At 40.9% G+C, this 23,485-nt stretch overlaps 1 protein-coding gene across 1 annotated transcript in view; it reads left to right on the top strand.

The window, feature by feature from the left end:
• LOC104965678 (collagen alpha-1(XIX) chain) overlaps positions 1-23,485 on the top strand; it is a 53,203-nt gene that overhangs the window by 18,253 nt on the left and 11,465 nt on the right. The window contains exons 9-32 of the mRNA XM_010794682.1: positions 403-447; positions 931-984; positions 2,157-2,219; positions 3,758-3,799; positions 5,094-5,171; positions 5,554-5,589; positions 5,761-5,814; positions 6,016-6,069; positions 6,756-6,797; positions 8,890-8,994; positions 9,163-9,216; positions 9,666-9,719; positions 10,714-10,767; positions 10,919-10,972; positions 11,345-11,389; positions 12,406-12,456; positions 12,605-12,649; positions 13,611-13,637; positions 14,880-14,933; positions 16,074-16,118; positions 16,435-16,479; positions 16,578-16,640; positions 17,065-17,100; positions 18,630-18,674. Coding sequence (XP_010792984.1) covers positions 403-447; positions 931-984; positions 2,157-2,219; positions 3,758-3,799; positions 5,094-5,171; positions 5,554-5,589; positions 5,761-5,814; positions 6,016-6,069; positions 6,756-6,797; positions 8,890-8,994; positions 9,163-9,216; positions 9,666-9,719; positions 10,714-10,767; positions 10,919-10,972; positions 11,345-11,389; positions 12,406-12,456; positions 12,605-12,649; positions 13,611-13,637; positions 14,880-14,933; positions 16,074-16,118; positions 16,435-16,479; positions 16,578-16,640; positions 17,065-17,100; positions 18,630-18,674 — 1,245 coding nt within the window. The remainder of the gene's footprint in view (positions 1-402; positions 448-930; positions 985-2,156; positions 2,220-3,757; positions 3,800-5,093; positions 5,172-5,553; positions 5,590-5,760; positions 5,815-6,015; positions 6,070-6,755; positions 6,798-8,889; positions 8,995-9,162; positions 9,217-9,665; positions 9,720-10,713; positions 10,768-10,918; positions 10,973-11,344; positions 11,390-12,405; positions 12,457-12,604; positions 12,650-13,610; positions 13,638-14,879; positions 14,934-16,073; positions 16,119-16,434; positions 16,480-16,577; positions 16,641-17,064; positions 17,101-18,629; positions 18,675-23,485) is intronic.

Below are 23,485 nucleotides of genomic sequence, written 5' to 3'. Positions count from 1 at the left end.
TATTGTTCAACATAAGCTCAGTTACCATGGTAATATGTGACTTTTTTAGCTCGTTAAGAGATAAAGAGTTGTAAAGGCGATTGCCCATAAAAAGCTTATCTGTATAAGCATAACGGGGTATAAGCGTGTATTTCAAAACACATGCATGTGAGAAAACTTACCGCCGCCCAGTAATGACGATATCCTCTGCATACAGCACAGTAATTCCCATGAAACTTTCCATGGTTTATTAAAAAGGTGGCATGGGGGACACTTAAACAACACTGCTTATTAAAATACTCTCGAAAGTCGTGTCCACAGTGTAGCTGACTGGGATGTAACATTTGAGAGGCCAGGCAATTTTCTCACCAAACAAAAGGAGAATATATCTCTAAGTATTGGTTTTCCTCTGTGTTTTGCCAGGGCAAGCAAGGCCTGTCTGGACTCCCAGGACTCCCGGGCGAGGCAGTAAGTATATTGGCTCTCGACACACCGAGCACTTCATGTCAACCTTTTCTTTCTTTCATTGCCTTATCTGTCGCCTTGCCATATCCTCTTCTCTCTAACTCAGCCTGCCAAAGTGAAAGATAGAGATAAACAGATAAACCTCAACAGGCAGAGACAGAGAGGAAGTCGGGAGAGAAGTCCAGAATTTTTACACAGACGATCAGTAATCAAATTTAAGAATTAATTAGTGGAAAGAGGCAAATCTAACTGCTTTATGCCAGGAACGGAGGCAGAGGCTCAATCTGTTCTCCACACCTGCTTCCGTAATGAGCATCTGTCTTTACTCAAAAGCAGGGAGGGAAAAGAGGCATTTCATAAATCCTGGCTAAGGGAAATTATGTTGGAACACGGCAGCCCGCTGAAGCAGTGAGGAGGAGGAGATAAATGTGTGAGAGTAGATGAAGGCCTGGTGATAGATGTGTCTCTTTTCCCCACTATTTACAGGGCTCGTCAGGGGAGTCCGGGGTGTCTGGTAAAGATGGCCTGAAAGGAGAAAAGGTAGGTAAACTTCAAATCAAGTTCCCCCCTTGAAAAGACAAATATGTAGCTAAGATCCTTTATCACAGGGTGAGCATGTGAGACACTGTTTTAATACACCTTTCAAATGACGCCACGCCTGCCATTCTCAATCATGTCACTTTTGGCAACTAATGCCTCAAACTACTGTTTATTATTTATAATATTATGTACATACATAAATTATTTCAGTAAGATGTGTTTAAAATACTATGCTGATAGAGAGAAAGTGTGCAATTGACATGCATATGGGGATTGTCACTTGTCAAAATAAAACTCACTCTGGTTCACTCAAGGGCAGAGAGATGAATCCTAAAGTTCTTCCCCCTCCTACAGTAATTCACATCTTCGGTGCCATCTCTGCTGTAGTGAACATTCTTGTGGTAGTCTATAAATAAATATGGAAAAGCAAACAATGTCTGTACGCTAAATATGAAGCTGGAGCCAGGAGACCATAACTTAGCCTGAAAGCATAACAGAAATATGTCTAACAGGCTTTGTTCTTCTCTTAGGCACAGTGGTGTTTTAAACTCAATGCTAATGGCAGCATGCTAACATGCTTACGGTGACAATAAATAAAAGACAATGTTAAACATGTTCAGTGTTGTAGTTTAGTACAGCTGAGGCTGATGGGAATGCCTTCAGCTGTTCTAGCAGTTTATTGGTAGTATTGAAGTATTGGGCAAGTTGACATTTTGACCTCACTGCTGCTAAAAAGTCAAAGTATAACCAAAGTCTGTAGAATTCCTCCTCAGGGGGACTTTAAATATGTATACAAAATGTATTGCAATCCATTTAAGACTAGACCAGAATTGGATGAACAACTGACTGCTAACATTGCTAAAAGACAAGACACTAAGGCATTAGTGGTAATATTTCTAGTTCACTTTTTGAGGCGGGAAACAGAAAGCAGACGTTGCTAATTTGGTCTTGTGGACAGCAATTTCTACTCTACGAACTTGATGGTTTTGTTAGGCTCCATGCAGTGCCAAACGCTGTCCCCTGTAACAAACAGTGATAATGTATCCATTCATGTGCGACATCATTTTGCTAAATGGCGTGTTCCATGGCTACACCCACCAGACTCTTCATTGTTCAGCTCCCTGTGTGTAATTCAGAATATGCTTAGCTCAATACTGTCTTTCTGTTTGTAGGGGGACTCTGGTGCAGTGATGGGGCTTCCAGGCCCTAAGGGGGAGCCTGGAGGAGGGTATATGGTGGGTACCATATCAAGTTTAAAAAACTGACTGTCTTCTGACCTTGTTGCGTTCAGCCTTCGAGTCTCAGGAGGCAAAAGTGTAAAACCGTAAAACAACAACCCAACAGAAATTCAAAAAACAAAGATCATTTGCAAACAGCTAGACATTAGCAGACAGAGTAGAATAAACTAGCTCCTCTAGCTGTATAGCTGCTATGACATTAGGGAGATGCAATGCCATTAGGTAATCCACCACCGGATAACCCCAGCCTGGGTAATCACCTATCCTCCCACTTTGGAGCTTATTGCTGTTGAAGCACTCTCTTTTATGGACACGGCTTTGCATATAGAAATGTTCATTATAATGTCCCCAAAACCTCAGCGTCAGTCCTAGTTGAGGACGCTTGCACTCCTCAATCACTGGCAAGTGCTCTATGGCTTTAAACAATCATGTTTGTTTGTGTGTGTGTGTGTGTAAACGCTGAAGACAACATTAAGCCGGACTTCAGAGGTACTCATCAAGCAAGGGCTAGTGAGTTCACTTGAGCGGAGTAATAAGGGAAAGATGCGTTGAGACAGAAGTATTCAAACCTCTTTAATGTAATCCAGCACTGTGGACATTGGAGCTGGATTGGAGAAGAGGGCAATAACATGTGTGAAGGTTCAAGGAGGACATTTTTACAGCATGCCAATGACCTCCTGTCGTTTATTAGTTCAAAAACTGAACAAATGCAACAGTTTATCATTTAAAACTGACTTCCTGGGCAAATGGGATTCTTAACATTTTATGGTCTTTGTATATAAGACAAAGCAAATAGAAAAAAAGCAATAAACACTTGTCATTGCTGATGGTCTGGGGTACTTTAATGAGTCAGCACGCTCAAGAAGGTAACATCACTTTAATGAATTTGCCTTCAAATTAACAATGAGCAATTTGGTCTATGTTGTGTTTGACTTTTATTATTCTATTCTGAAGTTGTGATATAAAGGTTTTTTTCAGTGCAGTGTAAGTGCATAATGTCTAGTGGAACTGGAACAAAGAGAAAATGCAGTCTTAAGATCATAGTATCAGTCTCAAAAAGTTCTCCACTTCCCAAACTTTCTGAAGGAATTGGTACATTTCACCCTGAAACTGGAGAACTGCTGTGATAGTTCAAACTTCTCCACGGCTAATTTACATTGTGCAATGTAGGACTTGAAACACTAATACATGCTGACCACAGAAATCAATGTCTCATCCGAACTGTATACAGTAAATAATGCTTACAGTAGCCCTGATTCCAATCAAGGTTTTCTCTGTGGTATAGCATTATCAGTTTGGCTCTGTAAACAGAAACGATGTGTTGTAAACAGCAGAACATGAGCTCACAATGCGACACTGTGTTCAGACTGCTCACAGTGTGGAGCGTAGCCCTCATACAGATTTCATATTACTGTTTAAACTCACTCACAGCACTGGAGCAGCTTTTTGTGGGTTGCACCTCGGGTCTCAAAGTGAATAGCTGATGAAGGTGCAGCGAATATCTATTCTGATGTCTTCTTCCTGTTGTTTTTCAGGGCGATGGGTTGTCTCTAAGCAGAGGGTCTCGCGGGCCCAAGGTAGGAAGCACTTTGGTGGTGAAGCCTTACTAACACTACCTAAATCTTGACTGCTAACAATATTAACTTCTGCAGATAGTAAGATAGAAGTCAAACACTAATATGTTCAGGTACAGTTAATGTCAGTGGTTTATTGTCAGACTCTACCCAACAGCCTTTTCAAATATACTCAAGCACTAAGGACACCATCCATTATCTTCTTCTGAATTTATTTTAAATTGGATGTTTTTTCAAGTTAGTCTCAACGACTTTCATTTAAAAGTACATCTTTCTCATTTTTAAACCGCTTTGTTGCTAGTAAGAACACATAAATGATGTTTGGCCTCCCTTGCCTGTAAAGCTCTGCTGGATGACACAAAAATATCACAGGCATTTTAAATCCGGAGCCCCGGGTGCTGGTTACATAAATGGGAGCCAAACATTGTTCAGTTGCACATGTGTCGACTAGTTGAAGCTGGTTGAAAATTGAAATATGTTTAATTTAAAATGGCCTCATGGTCTCACTTTCCAAAGCCCAAAGAGGGGACAGAATGGTGATAGAGCCTATCGCCCACGGATTAAACACCTTGCATTTGCAAAATTACAAACAAGGTGATAATCCCAGAAAATCTCTCTCTTGGATCTCTGAGAGTGAGACCTATAAACACAGCTACAGTTACTGCTTATCGCCATATGTGCTGTAGGAAGCAAAACAGAGATCTACGAGATTATAACTAACTCTGAGCTGAGATTTTTAGCCTACAGTAATGTTTCATTGACTTTGTATTTGTCAATGTTTAGGTAGTTTGGTGGTGATCGCTTTTGTCCCATCACACGAGGTGGTTGAATTGGGTGTTTTATCCATTACTTTTAGCATTTATGTTCACTGTTTATCTATTACTTTCATCTACATATTTAGGTCTCAACTACAATTAGTTTTCACAAAACCAAAAAAGCCAACCTACTTTATGTACTATATATTTACTGTTATATTTGTAAAGATCTCAAACTTTTTGAATGATATCATATTGAGTTTTCAAGCAGGCTTGTAAAATAATGTACTCAAGAGATCCTAAGTTTCAAATACATGTAAACATACTGTGTATCCCAAGACAGAGAAATCTTATACATAATTAACATGATCATGTCATGGCCTTGGATACAGTCATGTTTCTTTCTGTTGAAGATGCTGAAGGCGAAACATAAATGGATATGACTTCTGACAGAGTTTAAATAGTTTATGATCATGCAGCGCTGCAGCTCTCCATGACTTCTGGATTCTTTATCACTGTCTGCTCCCTTGTATTTGTCTCAGGGTGAGAGAGGTGTCCCAGGATTGTCCGGAGAACATGGAGACAAAGGCGAACCTGGAGAGACTATCATAGGTTCACCTGTGAGTATGATGTCGTCTGACCTGTGTCTCCCACATTCAGCACAGTTCAAGCTATCTTACCTTGAGATTCTCAGACATTTACCGAAAGAGATCGTTTTAGTATACCGAGATCAATGTTCATTAAATACAGTCTGAGATGAAAACTCTGGTCAATACTGGGAGGTAGAGCCGTGTTGCCCTCTGCTTTCGTTATATGTTCTCTGCACCGTTAGTTTGAACCTCACATAGGTTTGATTGTGAGTGAGTCTTCTTTCATTTTTGGAATGAAGGATTGTTCGAGACAGAGAATCAATAGAGCAGAAGGTGTCTAACACAATTCCTTTATTGGATCCTGGGTGCTACAGGGCAGATAGTGTTAACAAGATGTGTGATGTGTTCTTAGGGCCTCATGGGATCTTCTGGAAAGCCGGGAATTGAGGTATGTGGAAAACTCTGTGAATCCATAACACAAACAATATGATTTTCAGCTTGTTAATGCTGTGGCGCCTGCAGAGTTTCAATGATTTTACAATACAAATAACACTGCACTGGTTATAGTTGTTATCTGGTTCTATAAAGCAAGATTGACAATGTCTGGGGTTTTTCTCAGGGCCTTCGTGGACTCCAAGGTTTATCTGGCCTTCCTGGAGTTCCAGGCAGAGAGGTAAGTGGGATCAGTCAGTCCTTCCACTCTTATTCACCCCCCTTACATATGAGCAGATAAAAGTTATGTCACGTGTGATGTATCACAGCTCCAGGACACAAATCCCCACCAACTGGCACGGGAGCAGAGCTACAGCTGTGCGTGTGCACTTGATGTCATAGCTAGGAGGATTGTTGACTCCTTTCTTTGTCTCAATTCAAGGGCTCCCCTGGTAGGCCAGGCCCCCCCGGCCCTGCTGGACCCCCAGGTGAACCAGTAAGTGGAAACAAATCTCCTTCTGCAGCATCAGTGATCTGCAGTGAGAACTACTGAGCTACATTTCAAAGTCACTATTCACAATGCAGCTCCAGTTTGAAGATAATTAGCAGCTCATCCTGCTGTTCACTAACCAACATCAGTCTCAAGAAAATGATGCAGTTTACGACAAATTGGCAGCCCCCTGTTGCTAGCACATGTTCTCATCTCTTCCTCGCCTTTTTATGTTTCAAGTAAGCAACAATAACCATATATCTGAAAGCTGGAGGAGTGTTTTTTGCTGCTGCTTCAAAGCCTTGTAATTTTAGTATTTTAAAGTATTTTAAATTCATCCACCGTAAACACCCATGATACCCATTTATTGTCCGCTTACTTTTTTTCAAAAATACACTGGCTGCAAATCAAAATGCTTTTCTCAGCTCCAGAGGACAACAATATTTTGAAGACACGTTCCAGCAATAAAATGATTAAACTGTTTCGTCAAGCGTTGCAGATAAAAAATGAAAATGACAAACTGAAACAGGACTTTGTGGCAAAGTGACATTCCTTAAAGGCATTTAAGATGCTCTAACAGATTGACGTGTTGACCAATTTAGTAGATGCAGTTCCACCAAACAAACAGCTGAATTTTTTTTCTGACTGTGACAATGTTTCATGCATTTATTTTCTCCTTCTTTATTTGACAGACTGCCCTGCCAATTGTTGGAGACATGGGAGCATTACTCAAGGTAATTTCCCCTAATAGTTAATGATAATTACAGCTTTTCATAACCAACAACATGCTTACACTGGCCTGGTTTTGTTGTTTAAAATCAAAATGTTTCATTATTTGAAATAGTACTATAGGAATTGATGCTGTCATTTAAGAGATATAGTAAAAGCCCTCGAGTGCCTCCATCAGGATGACTGGGAGAAGTCTGAAAAATAACAGGCATTCACCACAGGTGCACATACAGTGTGACATCTTGATAATAAAGTCAGTTAAATAATAAACATTGCATGCAAAACACTTTAATACAGAGAATACTTTATCAGAATGATGTTAAACTGCTCTGCAGATATGCAAATATACTATAGTTAGATATGCAGAGATAATGCTTATGTGGCAATTTTTCTCCTAACACATGAAGAGTGATAAGGGATTGCATATTAGTTCATTTCACAGCCATCATGCCGAGTAAAAAAAAGATTACAGTATGTGATAAATTGGTGTTAATTATAAAATGTGTTTCTTTGCCCGAGGATCTGCATGCATAAAAAACGCTAACACCTAAACACATCATTTAGGAGAAGAAAACTGCACCATGATAATAGTGCACTAATCAGAGTTAATGGGGCAGCACTAACAACATGTCCGTTATAACCATATAACCCTAACCAATGCAGATAAAAACACAAATGCTAAATCATCTGTGTGTCCATTGCTCTATGGCAGCATACGTTTCATTACATTCATAATAATGCTAATGGTGATTGTTTATGTTAAGGCAATCAACAAACAAAGATGGTTTAACAAATGTGAAGAAATAATCTTGAATCTGGTAGCACACTCTGGCCTCTTAAGTATTAGTTTATAGAGAGTAACCACGATGAAAGCTGATATTCAACACTGTTTGAAATACCCTATTCTATGTACATCAGATTCAATCCAAAACCCAAATAAGCTCTTGAGAATTGCCCTCACTTCTCTTACTTCTAAAACGCTATAATTTAATTTCCTCCAGTAGATTTCCCTTGTCGCTTCAACCTTCACCTCCAATTACGAAACGTTAAAGTATTTTGTAAGAAAGCTACACATGCTTACCAAAGCTCTGAAAGAAACCATGTTCCAAACCACCAGACTTGCAGCTTATATCTTCGTTTTCTCACTTTGAAAGGCTATTACCCCTTAATTTTTCTCATCAATCACTGACCAAATCCAGAATTTGCACGGGGACTGCAAGGCCAAACGTAATGCGAAACACTTTTCAGACTTCGGTTTTTATTACCTGAGATTCTTCTGTGGTTGTTACTTTTCATGGTGGCCATTTTGCAACAAAATCAAAAAATGTGTTCTTTCTATTCCAATTGAAAAGAGCAGGTAAGTCACTTGGACTCATCATGTGACCTGAAGGACAGAACTTTTCAGTTTTTAATATTTAATGCAAATCAACATAATTATATTTAATAACTCATTATAGAAAGAATCAAACGCCAACCTCAGAATCATTGCTTTTCAGTACTTTGCTGATTGCCTTCTTTAAAATTGCTTAATAGCAATCTCATAAGTGATTTTAGCACCTTGTTGAGACATAAATTAGCATTTTCTACTATATTTTTATATTTAGTAATAACATGGTGTCCTTATTTTATTTATTTTTTTATTGAGCATTTCCTTGTACTCTTCGAGGTTAATTAAATGACAAACTAATACAGATTATCTCCCATTTTACATTTCACACTCAGCTTCTTTTTAATGCTGCATTTTAATGGTGCACTGAACCTGTTTCTGCTGCCTCCCTCCAGCTTAGAGCTCATTGCTTTTTCCTGGAATTCCAGTGCCTATATCTAGACTGGATTAGGGACAATGATATTTAAGATTCTCACCTAAATGTCACAGTCAATGAGTTTGACAAAGTTCACCCCTCACTGAGACGAGAGACACTCTTGGTGGGTTCACATTATCCTGCTCGGCAGACATTTAGAGAACGCTTTGTGTCAGTCGGGGTCTTGTCCTCCACCCAGGGGATGTGACATAATAAAGGGCGAAAATGCAGCTTTACCTGATGAAATCTTATCTGTGCCACCACTCTTTGCTTCCTGCTTTGCCTCCGATGGCAGAATGCCTGCAGTGTGTGCCAGACGAGAGTCCCAGGGCTTCCTGGGCAGAAGGGAGAGAAGGGGTCCAACGGAGCGCATGGAGTAGAAGGCTTGGTGGGAGAAAAGGTAAAAGTAACATGGTAGGCGATCGAGAACAGATGCTGTACATGTTAATCTGACCGCCGTACTGTGCAACATGACACTTTTTAAATGTACTCTCGGGGATGCTTATTGAATCATTTAAGAGCATGGTTGCTTACACCCATATGAATTGTGTCTGTCGATCTTTAACAGGGGGATCCTGGTGTAAGAGGTCCCATGGGTAACCCTGGGAAAGAAGGCCCAAAGGTAGGCGAGTCAATCAGATATGAAGACACTCAGAAGATATCAAAGCACATTTTTTTTCAAGTAATTGTTTGTGCGGATCTAAATTAATTATTCAGTTTCTCCGCATGACAAACAAATCTGTAACACTAATGGACACTAATGGCCTCATTATATGATTTTGTTTACGGAATTGTGCGTAAATCTAATCTATAGATATTTACATTGACATACGTTTAACATAACTCAGGGAGCATAACCAGCTGTTCTTAAACCTGTATTATTCTGTATGTGCCTCGCTACAGAAGTTGTTGCTATGGATACAATGTTCTACCATGATGAAATCGGCTAGGCAATTTTCAAGGGGAAAATACATTTTGAAGTTTATACCCATCAGCCTTTAGTTTTAGGCCTTTTTTATTTTTGGTAAAAAAAACGTGTCTTCCTCCCTCACTGGTTGTGCCTTCCTGCAGGGAGTGAAAGGAGAGAGAGGGTTCGCAGGCCCCACCGGAGATAAAGGTGATGAGGTAAGAGAAAAAAGTTTGAGCAAACCAAATGGATCCGGTAGTTTTATAACAAGCCATTGAGAGTTTGGTTTTTCAAAATAATGTAAATGCATTGTAATGTCTGCCTCCTCTTAAAGCCTGTCTACTCTGAAAGTGTGTTTTCAAAAGACGACGCTATCAAAAGCTCTGCTCAGTCCTACCTCTTGCACTCCAAGGAGCTACTTTATAAAGAACGCAGCCTGCCCCCGTGTGTGTGTGTGTGTGTGTGTGTGTGTGTGTGTGTGTGTGTGTGTGTGTGTGTGTGTCGTGTCTCGTGTCGTCGTGTGTGTGTGTGTGTCGTGTGTGTGTGTGTGTGTGTGTGTGTGTGTGTGTGTGTGTGTGTGTGTGTGCGTGTGCGTGTGCGTGTGTGTGTGCGTGTGCGTGCGCGTGTGTGTGATTGTCGGTGTCTCTGTGTCCACAGTTAATACTGCATACTAAGGGTCTCTAGTGATTGAGTTGAATCACAGTTTTTGTGAACCTATTTTATTGACTTCTCCATATCGTCTTTGACTGCTGACTTCTTTCTATTCTTCACTCAACGTCTAACAGTCATAGAATAATTAGGTATCATTTTAAAACCAGAACATCTGTAGGTTTATTCAATATGAGAATGTGGATGATCCACTTAAGGTAGGCATGATATATGAATAAATCCCCATGTGTGTCATTGACTCTAAATGAGCCGGCAGGAACAATTGAGTGGGATTCAACTCTTCTATTTTAGGTAGATAGTGATACACCAGGCGAAGATCTGCCTCTTTACTTTTCTAGTTTCATCAGATTATTGTTGCTCATTGATTCCTAGAAAGCTGTTCCAGGCATCAACACATTACGACCATTAAATAACATTTTACTCCTTAAGTTTAGTTTAGTCTGTTGTGAAAAAACAATAATACTGCTGGGCCAAGTGCCCACATCACCTATTCCTATATGATGGAAGTATTATAAAAATGTCGATCCACTTTGTGTCCTACAGGGGCTTTCAGGAGCTCCAGGACTTCCTGGAGTGACCGGTCGAACAGGGTCTCAGGTAAGAAGCCTGTCCTGTATGTGTACACAATATCGATTCCATTATTTCATGACACAAAGTACTTATTTATAGTTAAAAGTTTTTATCTCGACAGGCGTAAGTCCTTTTCTCTGCAGTTAACTTTCAACACAGGATGCTGTTCTGTTTGCAGGGGCTTATGGGTAGACCTGGGCCATTGGGGCCACACGGTGGAAAAGGGGAAAGAGTAAGTTGTTTTACTGTTTAAGCATCACATGTGTACACTATATGACTATGTTTGCCAGTTTGCATGCAAAATATTCAGATATGATTAGGTACATTCTTTTTTTTTTTGCTTTTTCCATTAAAATGCATCCGTCATAAATGTTAAAGATTGATTGGCAAAATGTCTATAGGAATTTCTGTAATAAGGATGAAAAAGATAAAGATTCTTTAAATGACTTAATAATTCAGGGATTGTTTTTGCTACATTCGTTTTGTGTGTTTTTCACTCAGGGTTGGCTTATGAGATTCCATATCATTGGATTCTGTTAGAATGGGACTGTGCTTGATAAATATTTCCATTTCCATATTTAACAATTCCTCTGTTATTTGACAGGGAAATGACGGAGTCCAGGGCATGCCAGGGCTTCCAGGGCCACCGGTAAGTTCCTCCTTCCTAAGGAAGAGTTAGATGGTAATAACAAGTCTCAAGAACTCCATAAAGGTCATAGATTCTATTTCACATTACTTGTACGTGTAAATAAATGTGATTGTTTTTTTGTTGCACAAACTATCCTTCTAGCCTTACTATTCAGTTGGCACATTGAACACACTTAATCATCTTGCTTTTCTCAGCACTATCCAAACCCATGATTAAGTAAAGGTTGGAGCCAAAGCGTTGCCTTGGCATCTCTTCCTACAGAAATGGCCATCAGTGCAGTTATATTTTTGCTCAGTACAACAGTATTCACTGTACTAAGGAAAACATAACTGACAAACAAGCACAACTTGAGGAAATTGTAGGGACCTGCTCACTGGCATAGAATCATGCTTGTACCCTTTAAAAGGCCAGTGTGTAAGCACTTTCAAAGGCAGATCTATAATTCATCAGCCGTCCCCTTGAACCTGCGGTGCCCCCCCCCCCCACACCCTGGTCTCATAAACTGCTCTCTGGGAGGACAGGGGATGGCTCAGTGGCCTGAAAAGGGCATAGGCATCCGCTTGCTTCCAAATGAGAACCTTGACTCCTTCTACATGTACTATAGCTGTCCTCTACCAATCTATCATGAGAAAAACACTCTTTATGTTCCACTCCACAATACCCAAGAACACTATAGTTCTCATAGCCGAATCTCTTCTAATCAGTGTGCTCTTTTGTGTTGCGGAAATACTCTGGTTTTCTGAATTAACAGTGGCTAAAGGATTATTAGTTCTACTGTTCTCTGTTTTTTCTCTTCCTTTCACTCCTCACTCTCTCGCCCACTCCATCCCTCTCTTTGTGTTTTCACCAAATGAGCTATTGATCTCTCTCATGTAGCTTTTAAGAGCTTAACAGAGTAGAACTGCTTCAGACCTACTGTACAGCTTTCTATAAAGACTTGTGGTGCCTAAAACTCACAGAGCAGTGAGGAGAGTCTCTGAGAGGAGATGTGTCATTTACTGTGTATTGTGTTTCAGGGTGTACCTTATGTGGAGGGCAATGGGATGAGCAGTCTGTACAAGCTGCAGGTAAAAACTTTTCAAATGGCTCTCATTGTGATCTGTTGTTTGCATGTTCAATCATTTAGCAACAAGAGGAATCTGCGCGTGTGGTTCAAATGTGTTTGACCCTATTTTGTAAGCAGTCATAACAAAAAGGAAAAACACGTCTTTTCAGAGCGGTGGAGCTATGCTGGGACCCCCTGGAGCTCCTGGTGCTCTGGTAAGCATAATCATTGTTATGCCTGAAGCAAATCCTTAACAGTGTGCTGCAGAGGAACGCTAGCACACAGGCACACTGATACTGTATGAGCCAGTGAGAGCTGAATAACAAATAACTTGACCGGCCCTCCAGTGTTATCTCAGCTACTGAGGCACTATCACACTCAATCATGTTCAATGAGAGCTGGTGGTTGGTCGAAGGCCAAGAGGCGTCCTGACTCCCAAACAGGTGTTTCTGACCCGCCCCAGGACACACAATAATCATTGACATGCAGAATGGACTTAGACGTTGAGTCGCTCCGCACAGTGCCGAGCTGAAGTGAGATGATTTGCTTATCAGCTCCCCCCTGCTCCGCCTTATCGGGCCGTTTGTAATCTTGTCCAGTCTCCTGGGAGACGTTCATTCACAGCCCCTGCAGGGATCCATCCAGCACAACGAACACTAAAGGCAGTGACAGAAAAATAGACTTCAATATCCCCTGTGCACAATGCACAAGAACCACAGCTCAATCTTGAGGATGCTTCTCCCTGAACTGCATCTAGCACAGCCCAACAGCTCCCCTGGAGCAAACAATAAGAGAGCATCTTCATCAGTGTTAAGAGGAGAAAAGGCTACATGTGTCATCTTTTCTTGCTTGTTTAATGTAGAAAAACAGGGAATTGCTTCTAAGCATGCCTAACTAAATATCTTTAAAGCTTAATGAGACTGGATTTTATTATCCTGATCATTTTAAACCCTGCTTGAGAAAGACCTCAGTCTCACCAGTCTCATATAAAATGATGTTAGCATGATATACAGACAGAAATGGCAAGATAAGAGCAGCAATGATGTATGCTATAGATTGTAATGACACTGACATACAGTAGCCGCATGATAGTTGAGTCTATCTTAATGATTTGTATGTTGTTAGCTGTTCTTGCATTCATGGGAGTAATCTCTTTTTTTTCTCCTCTCTTTTCAGGGTCCTAGAGGAGATGACGGAGTTGCAGTAAGTTAAAACTTTTTATTCAGGAATATATTTTTGAAAAATGTTCAGTGTTCCCCAAAAAAAATCAGGGTTTCCAGTAGCTTTCCATCATTGTCTCTGTGGTTCTCAGCAAAAGTCAATACATCCTGAAGCCTGAGCACTTAACCACTCTCAGTAGAGCTCCAACACACAGCGAAAAATGATCATACCTCCTGCAAATATGAAACTGTTGCACCATATTTTCTTGCCAGTGGGAACATGTCCTGTCCTCCCCCCCCACAACGATGCCGGAAAACTGTCCACGCAGACATGGAAACAATTCCACACGTCTGCCATCAACTTGAATTCTTTATTCTCGCGGGGCCAATTGCATTTTTATTGTTTTGTTGCCCAGTGATTTTTCACCAGGATGCTAATTTGACATTTTAATAAATTGTGAGAGCGACTCCAGTGCTGTGGTGGAATTGCCCCAATCCGTCTCACAGCTGATCCTCTGGCTGGCCCACTCTCCTCTTAGTCGCACTCGCTTATTCATGACAATCTACATGTGTGACAATTACCTGCACAATCCGTCTATGTCAGCACCGGTTGCCCCTCTTCTCTGTGTAATGGCGTTTCTCCATGGCAGCCGGAGCAAGATGAGGTAGAGAGAGGCCACCACTTGCTCCAACCCTGGGGATGTGGGTCTATTTATAGTGCAGAAAGCCAGTCTGATTGTGATTGCCAAATGGGGCTCTTTTTCCTAGGTGTGACAGCAGGTGTCATATACAATACACTCACTTTGTAGGGTTGTCTTTTTATGATTATCTTCAAATTGGCAACAAAAGGTCATATTAAAGGGGACCTATTATGCAAAATCCACTTTTTCATGTTTTTTATACATAAACATGTGTCCCCTCTGTTTAAAGAGATTCTTAACATTTCAGGAAAAAAGATTCTCTCACTTTTTGTCCTCATCCATTTATATAAAAACCTGAAAATGAGCTGATCAGATTGTCATACCGATTTTTTGGCTTGTGTAACCATTAGCCAATAACCAACCAAGGTGTAGCTTTGATCTATATTTGCATGTTTATGCGTAATGTTTACTGACAGCCTTATAATGATATTTCCTTAGCTCATCACAAAACTCAGTTCCTTATTGAGGACTGTAAGAGAAAAACAGCATTCTGGTACAAAAAGGGGCAACTAACAACCTTTAGTCTATACCAGTAGTGATTGTTTTTGTCTTGACACAGTGGAGGGTGTGTTTCTTTCTCACAGGGGGAACCAGGGGCCATGGGATTACCCGGGCTTGAAGGGCTACCCGGTGCCAAGGTAAGCAACTGTATCGACTCAGAGAAGCGTTTTATCTGCTTTGACCTAACCTTATTACAAAGTGAGGCAAAGTGCTTTCTCTGTACTTAATTCTCATTACAGAGCATTTTAAGAGGGTTTTTTTCTGAAATGAGATATTCAGCAAAAGAACAAAAGAAACAAATGCTTCCAGTATGAACCTGAGCTTCCTGGTATAAGTCAATTTAAGGGAATATAATAATGTTTATAATTCAATCACTTATGGTTGAAAAAAGGATTATGGAAATGCCCGGTTTAGAGCCATTAACTGCACATACAGTAATACCACAGCAATCTCAAGCTACATGTTATAGTTAAGTCTGCACAATGAACTGGACGCATCATTCTTAATGCATTCTAGCCCTGCATCCTCACCCAACCTAAGTCTAAATCTGTATAGAGAAGACACTTACACAAGACACTATTCCTTTAAGACTTAAATGGTTTCTGTATCCATTTATTTGTGTACATTGGGTGTATTAACAGTGTGATATGGGGATCATATTGGTGTTGCATGGGTGTAATATTGGTCTAATAATGACAGTTTAATATGAGTATAAAAACAGTGTTTCATGGGTGTAACATGGGTGTGATAGGTTTTATTAATGTGTAATATGGGTTTAATAGGGTGGAATATCAGTGTATGGGTCTAATAACAGTATAACATTGGTTTAATAACTGTTTATTTGGGTTGTATTAATGTCTAATATGGGTGTAATAATAGTGTAATGTAGTAAACAGGACTCAATTCATTTTCCAAATTATTGATATGGGTCTACTCTACTAACAGTATAACATGGATATAATAAGGGTATAACATGGGTATATTAACTGTTTATTGGGGTTGTATTCATGTGTAATATGGGTGTAATAATAGTGTAATGTAGTAAACAGGACTCAATTCATTTTCCGAAAATTATTGAATGCCCATTTAAGTGTTAAGGAAATACCATCAAGTATTGTTTTTAAGACTTTTTTCCTTGCATTTGTTTGAGGAGTCCAGGAGCATCCATTATAAACATGTTTATGGCGGTTTCTGACACCAGTGTCTGTGCCTACTTGACGATGATGTATGTGTGTTCTTTATGGTATGTGTATGTCATCCATCCATCTCTCCCTCAGGGCGATATTGGTTTGCCTGGTTCGTCTGGAATGATAGGTCCTACAGTGAGTTTTTTCTCTTCTTCTAATTAATTTACAGTGACTCACACTCAATTGTTGACATGTCATCTGTGTTGTTTCACTCTGCTGCTGGCAACAACTTTCATAAAGCCCAAAGAATAACAACCAGCGAAACAGAAGTCCCTTAACACAACACCGCTTGAAACTGGGATATATACGTAGACCCGTAGTCTGTTCCCTGGATATACTGTGAAGCTATAGTAGACTTGTTGGTGTATTGTGAAGCTGAAGCTGCTGTAGATATGACAACATTGAGGACCTGTCAAACACGTCTGTTCTCTTCCTGTGTTGTGATTGACAGGGGAAGCCCGGCACTGATGGAGAGCGAGGGATCCCAGGAGACTCGGTGAGCCTCAGCCTTCTAACTCTCTTTGAGCTGTCAATCCGTGCGTCATTCCTTTGTCACAGCCGACTGACACGTTGGCTGTCTCTGTTCTTCCACAGGGTGAGAGGGGGCCGCTCGGAGAGACAGGATTCCCAGGGCCCGAGGGACCCCAAGGTGTTCCTGTAAGGATGCTACACAAATGATGTTGCTCTCCCCTATATAATCACTGCTCAATGATGCCGAGACAACTACACTTATGTCCAGGCCGGAGCTTCAATAACACACTGCTCTTTTAGCAGGTCATTCTACCATTATATGAGAGAAAAGAGAGCATGATTCAAGGACAATATGGATAAATGTGTGTGTTGGCGATCACTTGTCCTGTATATGATTGCAATCCTCCGTGTAATTAGCATCAGAGATGGTTTCTGTAATTTTCCCTGTAAGCACACAATGGAACAGTGTTCGCACAGCAATCAGGATCATTATCCCTTGGTTGAGATATCTCATTAACTGTGGAGATTACTAGGAGTGCAACAGTGCTGATCCAATCGAAGGTGGGGGCTAATACAAAATGTCTTTGTTTTTCTTTCACTCCTTGAGCAGGGGAGACCTGGAAAAGATGGAACTCATGGAGAAAAGGTGAGTTGTGCAAACACGTTTCAAATCCCCTTATAGACAGTGCTTTACATTCGCAGAGCTACAGAAAGTTGGCACAGCAGATTTGTATCCCCCCACCTCAAGCTACAGCCTCCTGAGTGCATTAAAGCTATTTGCATATTCGAGATTTTAAAGGATAAAAAACAAAGTCAAATCCTGCAGATTCGAGGCTTTGTTGACTTTTAGTCTTTTTACCCTAATTATACAGTTAATGCTTTTAGGCAATGATAAAATGTTTGTAAAAGAGGGAAGCAGACACTTAGATTAAATATGCATTTTCCTGCCTGATGAACCTGGCAAAAATAGAAACAAATACTGCAGCAATGTCTGCTTTTAGCTAGTTAATCAAACATATTAGAGGCGTTTTACTTCACAATCACACAGAATGGGCTCACAGCATGCAGAACACATTTGCCCTGAATAGCCATTACCAGACCATTATACAGTCCAATAGAAAACTGGTTCCACTATGAAAATTACTGTTTTGCTGTGTCTGATTTACAAGATATTTTTTCCCTTTAATGACAACCCCTACAGTTTATTGTTTGCTTATTACTATTAGTTGGTATTCTTCCGCCAGAGTCTCACCATTGCACAAAGCCTTTTACACTTTTATCCTGTTTTCCTGCATTAGTGCCTCATTGTTCCGTGGGACAACAGTGCCATCTAGCAGGCGGCTTTCCCACCTTTCTACCGAGACTCATCGCACAGTACTTTGAGGTTTCATGTAATGCTCATGGAAGCACATTTCACTGGGCAAGATGATAGATTTAAGCCTCCTTTTTAAGGCATTGGGGAATACAGAATAGCACAGATTAAAGCAGGCAGGGGAGAACAGCATCACAGAGAGATGCCCGTTATAAAACGACATCATGCCAGATTGTCTTTTGCAAGGCTCCCATAATTCAGCAGGAAATTGATACAAAGATGCTCCCAGGGGTATTGCTGTGAGCACCGTAAAGGGAAGGAATGAGGAGTGACAGGGAAGGATTGGAAGACACAGGATGTTGTGACATGAAGCCAGAGACAGGTACTTTCTCTGCCAGCTACCCTCATACAGTAGAGGCAGCTGCTGGGATGGCGATGCAGAGAAGCCGTGACATTGCAGAAGGTGAAACACTCTTACAGGGAGATTTTATAAAAGCAATATACCTGAGCTGACTGAGAAGCAATCAATGCACAGTCATCTGAAAAGTCTACATTTCTCAAAGTCAAGTAATTCAGGAAAAGCTTGCTCGAAGTTTTTCTCTCAAGGCAACAGAACAGACAATTCTGCAAATATGATGGTAGATATGAGAAATATGCCAATATGATGGGTTTAAATAATAGAAATCTCTGCTCTGCTTGTATGGATAACAATAAAGGAGAATTATGTTTGCCCTGGCTTAACATCAATACTTTGTCAAGAGTGGGTGAAAAGTTTTAGGGTCAGCAAACTTTCTTTTCCCAATTATTTAGAGGTGTTATCTTTTCTTGTGACTAAACCATGTATCATCTGCTTTTTTTCATAGGGAGTTACAGGTACATCAGGAGACAGAGGATCCAAAGGAGAGCGTGTAAGTAGCGTCATCCCTGATTTCCAAAAAAAAAAACTGTTGGTATGACTCACACTTAAATGCACAACAAAAATGTTGCGATGAATAGTAATGAAAGTCTTCACTTCGGCACAAATATGACTAATCCGCACATAAGAACTAAATAAAGGCATTTAACACTCGGTGCAGTTTTCCATTGTATTTGCAAGGCTAAATTAAAGCGCTCCGTCACACTCAAGCAGTAATCTATTGCAAAATGAGGCTTTTAGCTTTATAATTGGCAACCGTACCTCAGGACAGGTTTTCATCAATATATCATAGGTCTCAGATATATACAAAACATGTCTCTGAGGTGTTTGTCTCGAAATACCAAACAGATCACCCATTGTAGCATCCCATAATCCCCTCTGTTTCAGCCCTGTTTCAAAAGTGCTGATTCTCTGTCTGTTACTTTAGATGTACTAGACTATTAAAAAAAGAAATCATGCTTCAAATAAGTGGGGGTACGGCGTACCCCCGCGTCCAACGCCCACTACACCACTAACTGCAACTACAAAAAGCTAAGGTTTGTTTTCTCATCAGGAAATGCAGACCGGCTCAAACAAAAGATTTTTAAATCATCATCCTCACGATCATTTAATGTATATGTTCGCCGAATTGACATGAAAGCACTAATAAATGTAGTTTCATCCACTTGAGTTTACAACTACAAAAATAATCGATTTGTTTTTATATCACATCCGACGGGAGGAAATTCAGCAGCTCTCACTACCGATTTTTAATCCTAATTTAATCATCATCTTCACCACGATCATTTATGTTTATGTTCGCCGAATTGACATGAAAGCACTGACAAATATGAATATACTGTACTCAACTTCATTAAAACGTTATTAACGTGCCTAAACTCAGTAATTCACCATTTCTACGCATGACAACACACTTTGTCCGTATTTGGCTCTCTCGCCGCACAGTGAAGCGTTCCCGCATTGACGTCACTTCCGGCTTCCCCCAAAACTTCAAAATTAGTCGAAGGAATTTCCCTGCGATGTTCGAAATTTTTGATATTTATCAGAACGGTATCGCACCTTCTTTTTTAAACTGACGGTTCGAGATGACTAGTAGCCCAATATTTCATTGCACAACAGTTGTTGGGATGCTGTCACAGGCTCTTTAAACACGCCCTTAAAGGTGTGAGCTTGAAAAAAGCTTCTCTTTTGAGTTGACAGTGTAATGAACTCAACAAACTCTTCCCCAGGTATTATATTTATACAAATATATTCTCTGTGCCCATTGGTCAAAAGACAAAACCACTTTCAAACTGCATATTTTTAGCCACCAGAAACACAGTAATCAAAGTGTTTAAATGCTTTATGCAATTTGCAGTCATAAACAGTTCCTGTCAGAGTCGTTTCCTGTTAAGCATGGAATGGTTTCGCATAGTAAGTACTACTCAGGCCTATGCATCGGCTTGATTTAAATAAGCATTGTGATTAAGTTGTTGTTCTATACAGCGGGCTGAGGGATGTGGACCAGTCAGTTCCACGAGGGGGAGATGAGGTTCAAGGCTTCCTGGATCCTTCTGCACTCCCCCAATGGCTGTCGGCTCTCATCCGTGTCCACAGCTCACTTAATTGCCTGATTTCCTAACCCCATGTTGAACACTTTCTACAGGGGGGGCTGGGGGTTATAATAATGACTTGTAGTGACATGCAAGTGGAAGACTCGCTCCCACAGCTCTCACAGAGAAGCCCCACCACCAACCATGTAAATCCTATGCAGCACAATTGGTTTGTCATAGACAAAGATGTGGGTCTGTTTTTGCATTCTTATACAACATGCTAGCATTTTTACTGTAAACATTTGAGCATGCTGACTTTAGCATTAGCCTAATGTACAGCTTCACCAGTAGAGCCTACCTAGCATGACACTTAGCCTTTTTGGGTTATTTGAAATTGTAAGATAGCACATCTTTTAACTCTTCTCTGAAATTGTATAGACTCAACAGTTGATCACTTAATCCAGAAAATGGTACATACTTAAAGATTACTACCAGCTCAACTGTAAAGAACAATCTTTAAAATCATGAAAACCTAGAATTGTTTCTTTCTGTGTTGATGTTAGAAAAGATCAGCATCTTGCTGAAAAATGCATAGGTGACATGCAGTTGATTTGAAAAAGCACAAGTGGAGGAACATGACATGGCATTATCCTATGTCCTACTCGTCATCTTGAACAGAGTGTAATGTACTGCATCAAGACTTGGAAAGCACTTTAGATCATACACACTCAGGAGACATGAAAACTGGTCATTGGGGAGTTTTCCATGCTTGTACCATTGTTCACCATTTAAGAATCTCTACACGCAGTGAGGAACTAGAGAGGTGAATGCGCTTGCCTGTGGCCTTTGGATTCCAAAATAAATCTACTGCTTACACTCTCACAGTCATCAGTACTCCTCCATGCACAACACTAATCTATGAGATGGAATGAGACATAGAGAGACTCTGTTAGACAACAGTGTCCTAGGCTTGTTACAAATGTGATTTTGATGTAAAATGACAAGTACAATTTGAAAGCATCCATGTGATTTCATTTCAATTTGCCACCTCCTAGTTTATGAATTTCAACTAGTGAAACCTGTCAGCTATCCATGCAAATAAATCTTAGTCTGATCAGCACATACAAGCCAACACAAACCTTTGAAAGACATTCAAATAGGATTGCCCACTGTTTTTAGTGAGGATTATTCCTCTTTGAACCATTTCACAAAAAAATTGATCAACTGATAATTATTCTTACCTAAAGAGGCATCAATTAGATGGTTAATATACTTTTTTGTTTTAACTTCAGTCACGTCACTACAGATCAAGAAAAGCATCCCGTAGGTCTACCAGAAATAATAATTTAACTTTTGGGGTATGATTTTTTTGGCCAAGAGTTAAATGAGAGGATCAAAATATATGGGATTAGTTTTGTATCATAAAGATAAAGCAACACTTCACGGAAGTTTTTTCCCGTGGTTGGAGAAAAGTTACGGGACACCCTTCACTAACAAATAGTAAAGATTGTCCTGGACTTAAACTATTTCTGGGTGTCCTCGAAAGAGGTGCCTAGTTTCAGATGGACCCGACGATAACGGACGTACGGTACACCCAAAACCCTCACCATTCCTGCGGCCGGTTGTAAGGGACCAGACGGTAAAAATACTTCCCCTCGAGCGTCCGACGGAAGGACAAAGGTCCAGTGACCACCGGAGGAATGAACCCTTGGAACCTGCTCACCAAAAATCTACCCGAAGTTGAGCGTCCCCGGGGTAAACTTGGGAACCTTCTTCGAATGTACTTTACGTGGGACGAGTGAGTTCTTTCACGACGGGCGGCAATGACCGGACCGTACGGCGAGGTTCGGCTAGTCACTGTAAAGATACGCGAATAGAACATGTAGGAGTACGTTGAAGTCAAGCGCGGCTCCCAATTGCCTCACAACGCCTTCGGGTTGGGGAACGAAATATGGATTCCACCAAACCAAAGTACAACTGGGGGTAACTGTAAACTCCGTAAGGAGGCGGCGACACAACGGGAGGCCCTCTTGTCGTCGGCTAAACGATACAGTCCAGGCATCGACGAATGCCGTGAGATAATACCTGTCCTAGTTCTTCTCACAAAGCAGTATTACTGGTTTGAGAAACCACACAGGACCCGATTGGGAGTCTTCCGTTCGGACAATGATCGGTTGCCCGAGAGAGTGACCTAACACCCCCGTTAACGAAACCCGGGCAGAAGTGCTCAGTCCCAGACGTCCGGTGCAAGCCCAAAACGCAACGAGTAAGCTCGAGCACCAGACCGATGTAAGGACCCGAAACAAGTCCCCACCAAAGGTAGGTTTCTGTACAACACGTCGCGCCGCTCGACCAGGGAGCGGCGAGTGAAAACAGGCGAAATGTCTAATCGGCAGAGACGAGGGTCACACCGGGTAACGTCACGACCCGGGGGACGACTCAATCTCGAGATTGACAAATTTAAGGACCACCCCAAACCACTAAAAGCTCTGATTCCGGAGCCCAGACCGTAATGCCCTCGATGTTATAGGGTACACTCTGTTAGTTTGCCTCACAATGCTTTACTCTTGATATTCCAATAAATGCATTGGGGCAAGAGTCCATTGTACTCACTCTACAGAGTGGTCTGCCGGAGGAACGAATACCACTTCGCTCTTCTCCAGGAATAAAAATTTAATACGTACGCCGCAATCGCGTTCCGATGAATATCCCAATGCTAAAGGGACTGCGCGCAGTATAGTGGTCGGTTAGTCCTACACCGCATTACTCTAACTACAAGACAAACGAGGGCGCTACTCCGCCGTAGGGTATCACCTGTAGAGTAAGTACAATGAGACTCTTGACCCCCAATGCATTGCATTGGAATCCAAGAAGACCTCGACAAGATAGGTGCGAGTCTGTCCGTCGTGGCGTGGCGTCGACGGACGTGACATGTTAGCGACGCTCCTGACCCGACAGTGAGTTTTTTGACTCATCGGTTACCCTGGTGGGGACCTTTCCAAGGCGGTGGACCCTCCAAACACAGTTTTAGAGTTTGTTTTTTACTACCCTCGCGTTTTTCCCTTTCGACGTCGCTCCTCGTTTTCAGACCTAGTAACTCTCTTCTTTGTTGTTCCTGACGTTTTTTTGGAGACAAATTTGTTCTCTTTTTCCTCTGAATATCAAATGGTACTAATTGTGTTTACTTAAACAAACGTTGAATATCAAAAAAAAACTTTAAATACAAATAAAACGAAACTGAGTCAAAAAAAAAGAAAAATTTGACATATGA

The sequence above is a fragment of the Notothenia coriiceps genome, unplaced genomic scaffold, assembly GCF_000735185.1.
Source record: "Notothenia coriiceps isolate Sejong01 unplaced genomic scaffold, NC01 NC01_scaffold00037246, whole genome shotgun sequence".
Lineage (NCBI taxonomy): Eukaryota > Metazoa > Chordata > Actinopteri > Perciformes > Nototheniidae > Notothenia > Notothenia coriiceps.
The sequence above is the reverse complement of the archived record's forward strand: the minus strand, read 5'-3'. Positions and strand labels throughout refer to the sequence as shown.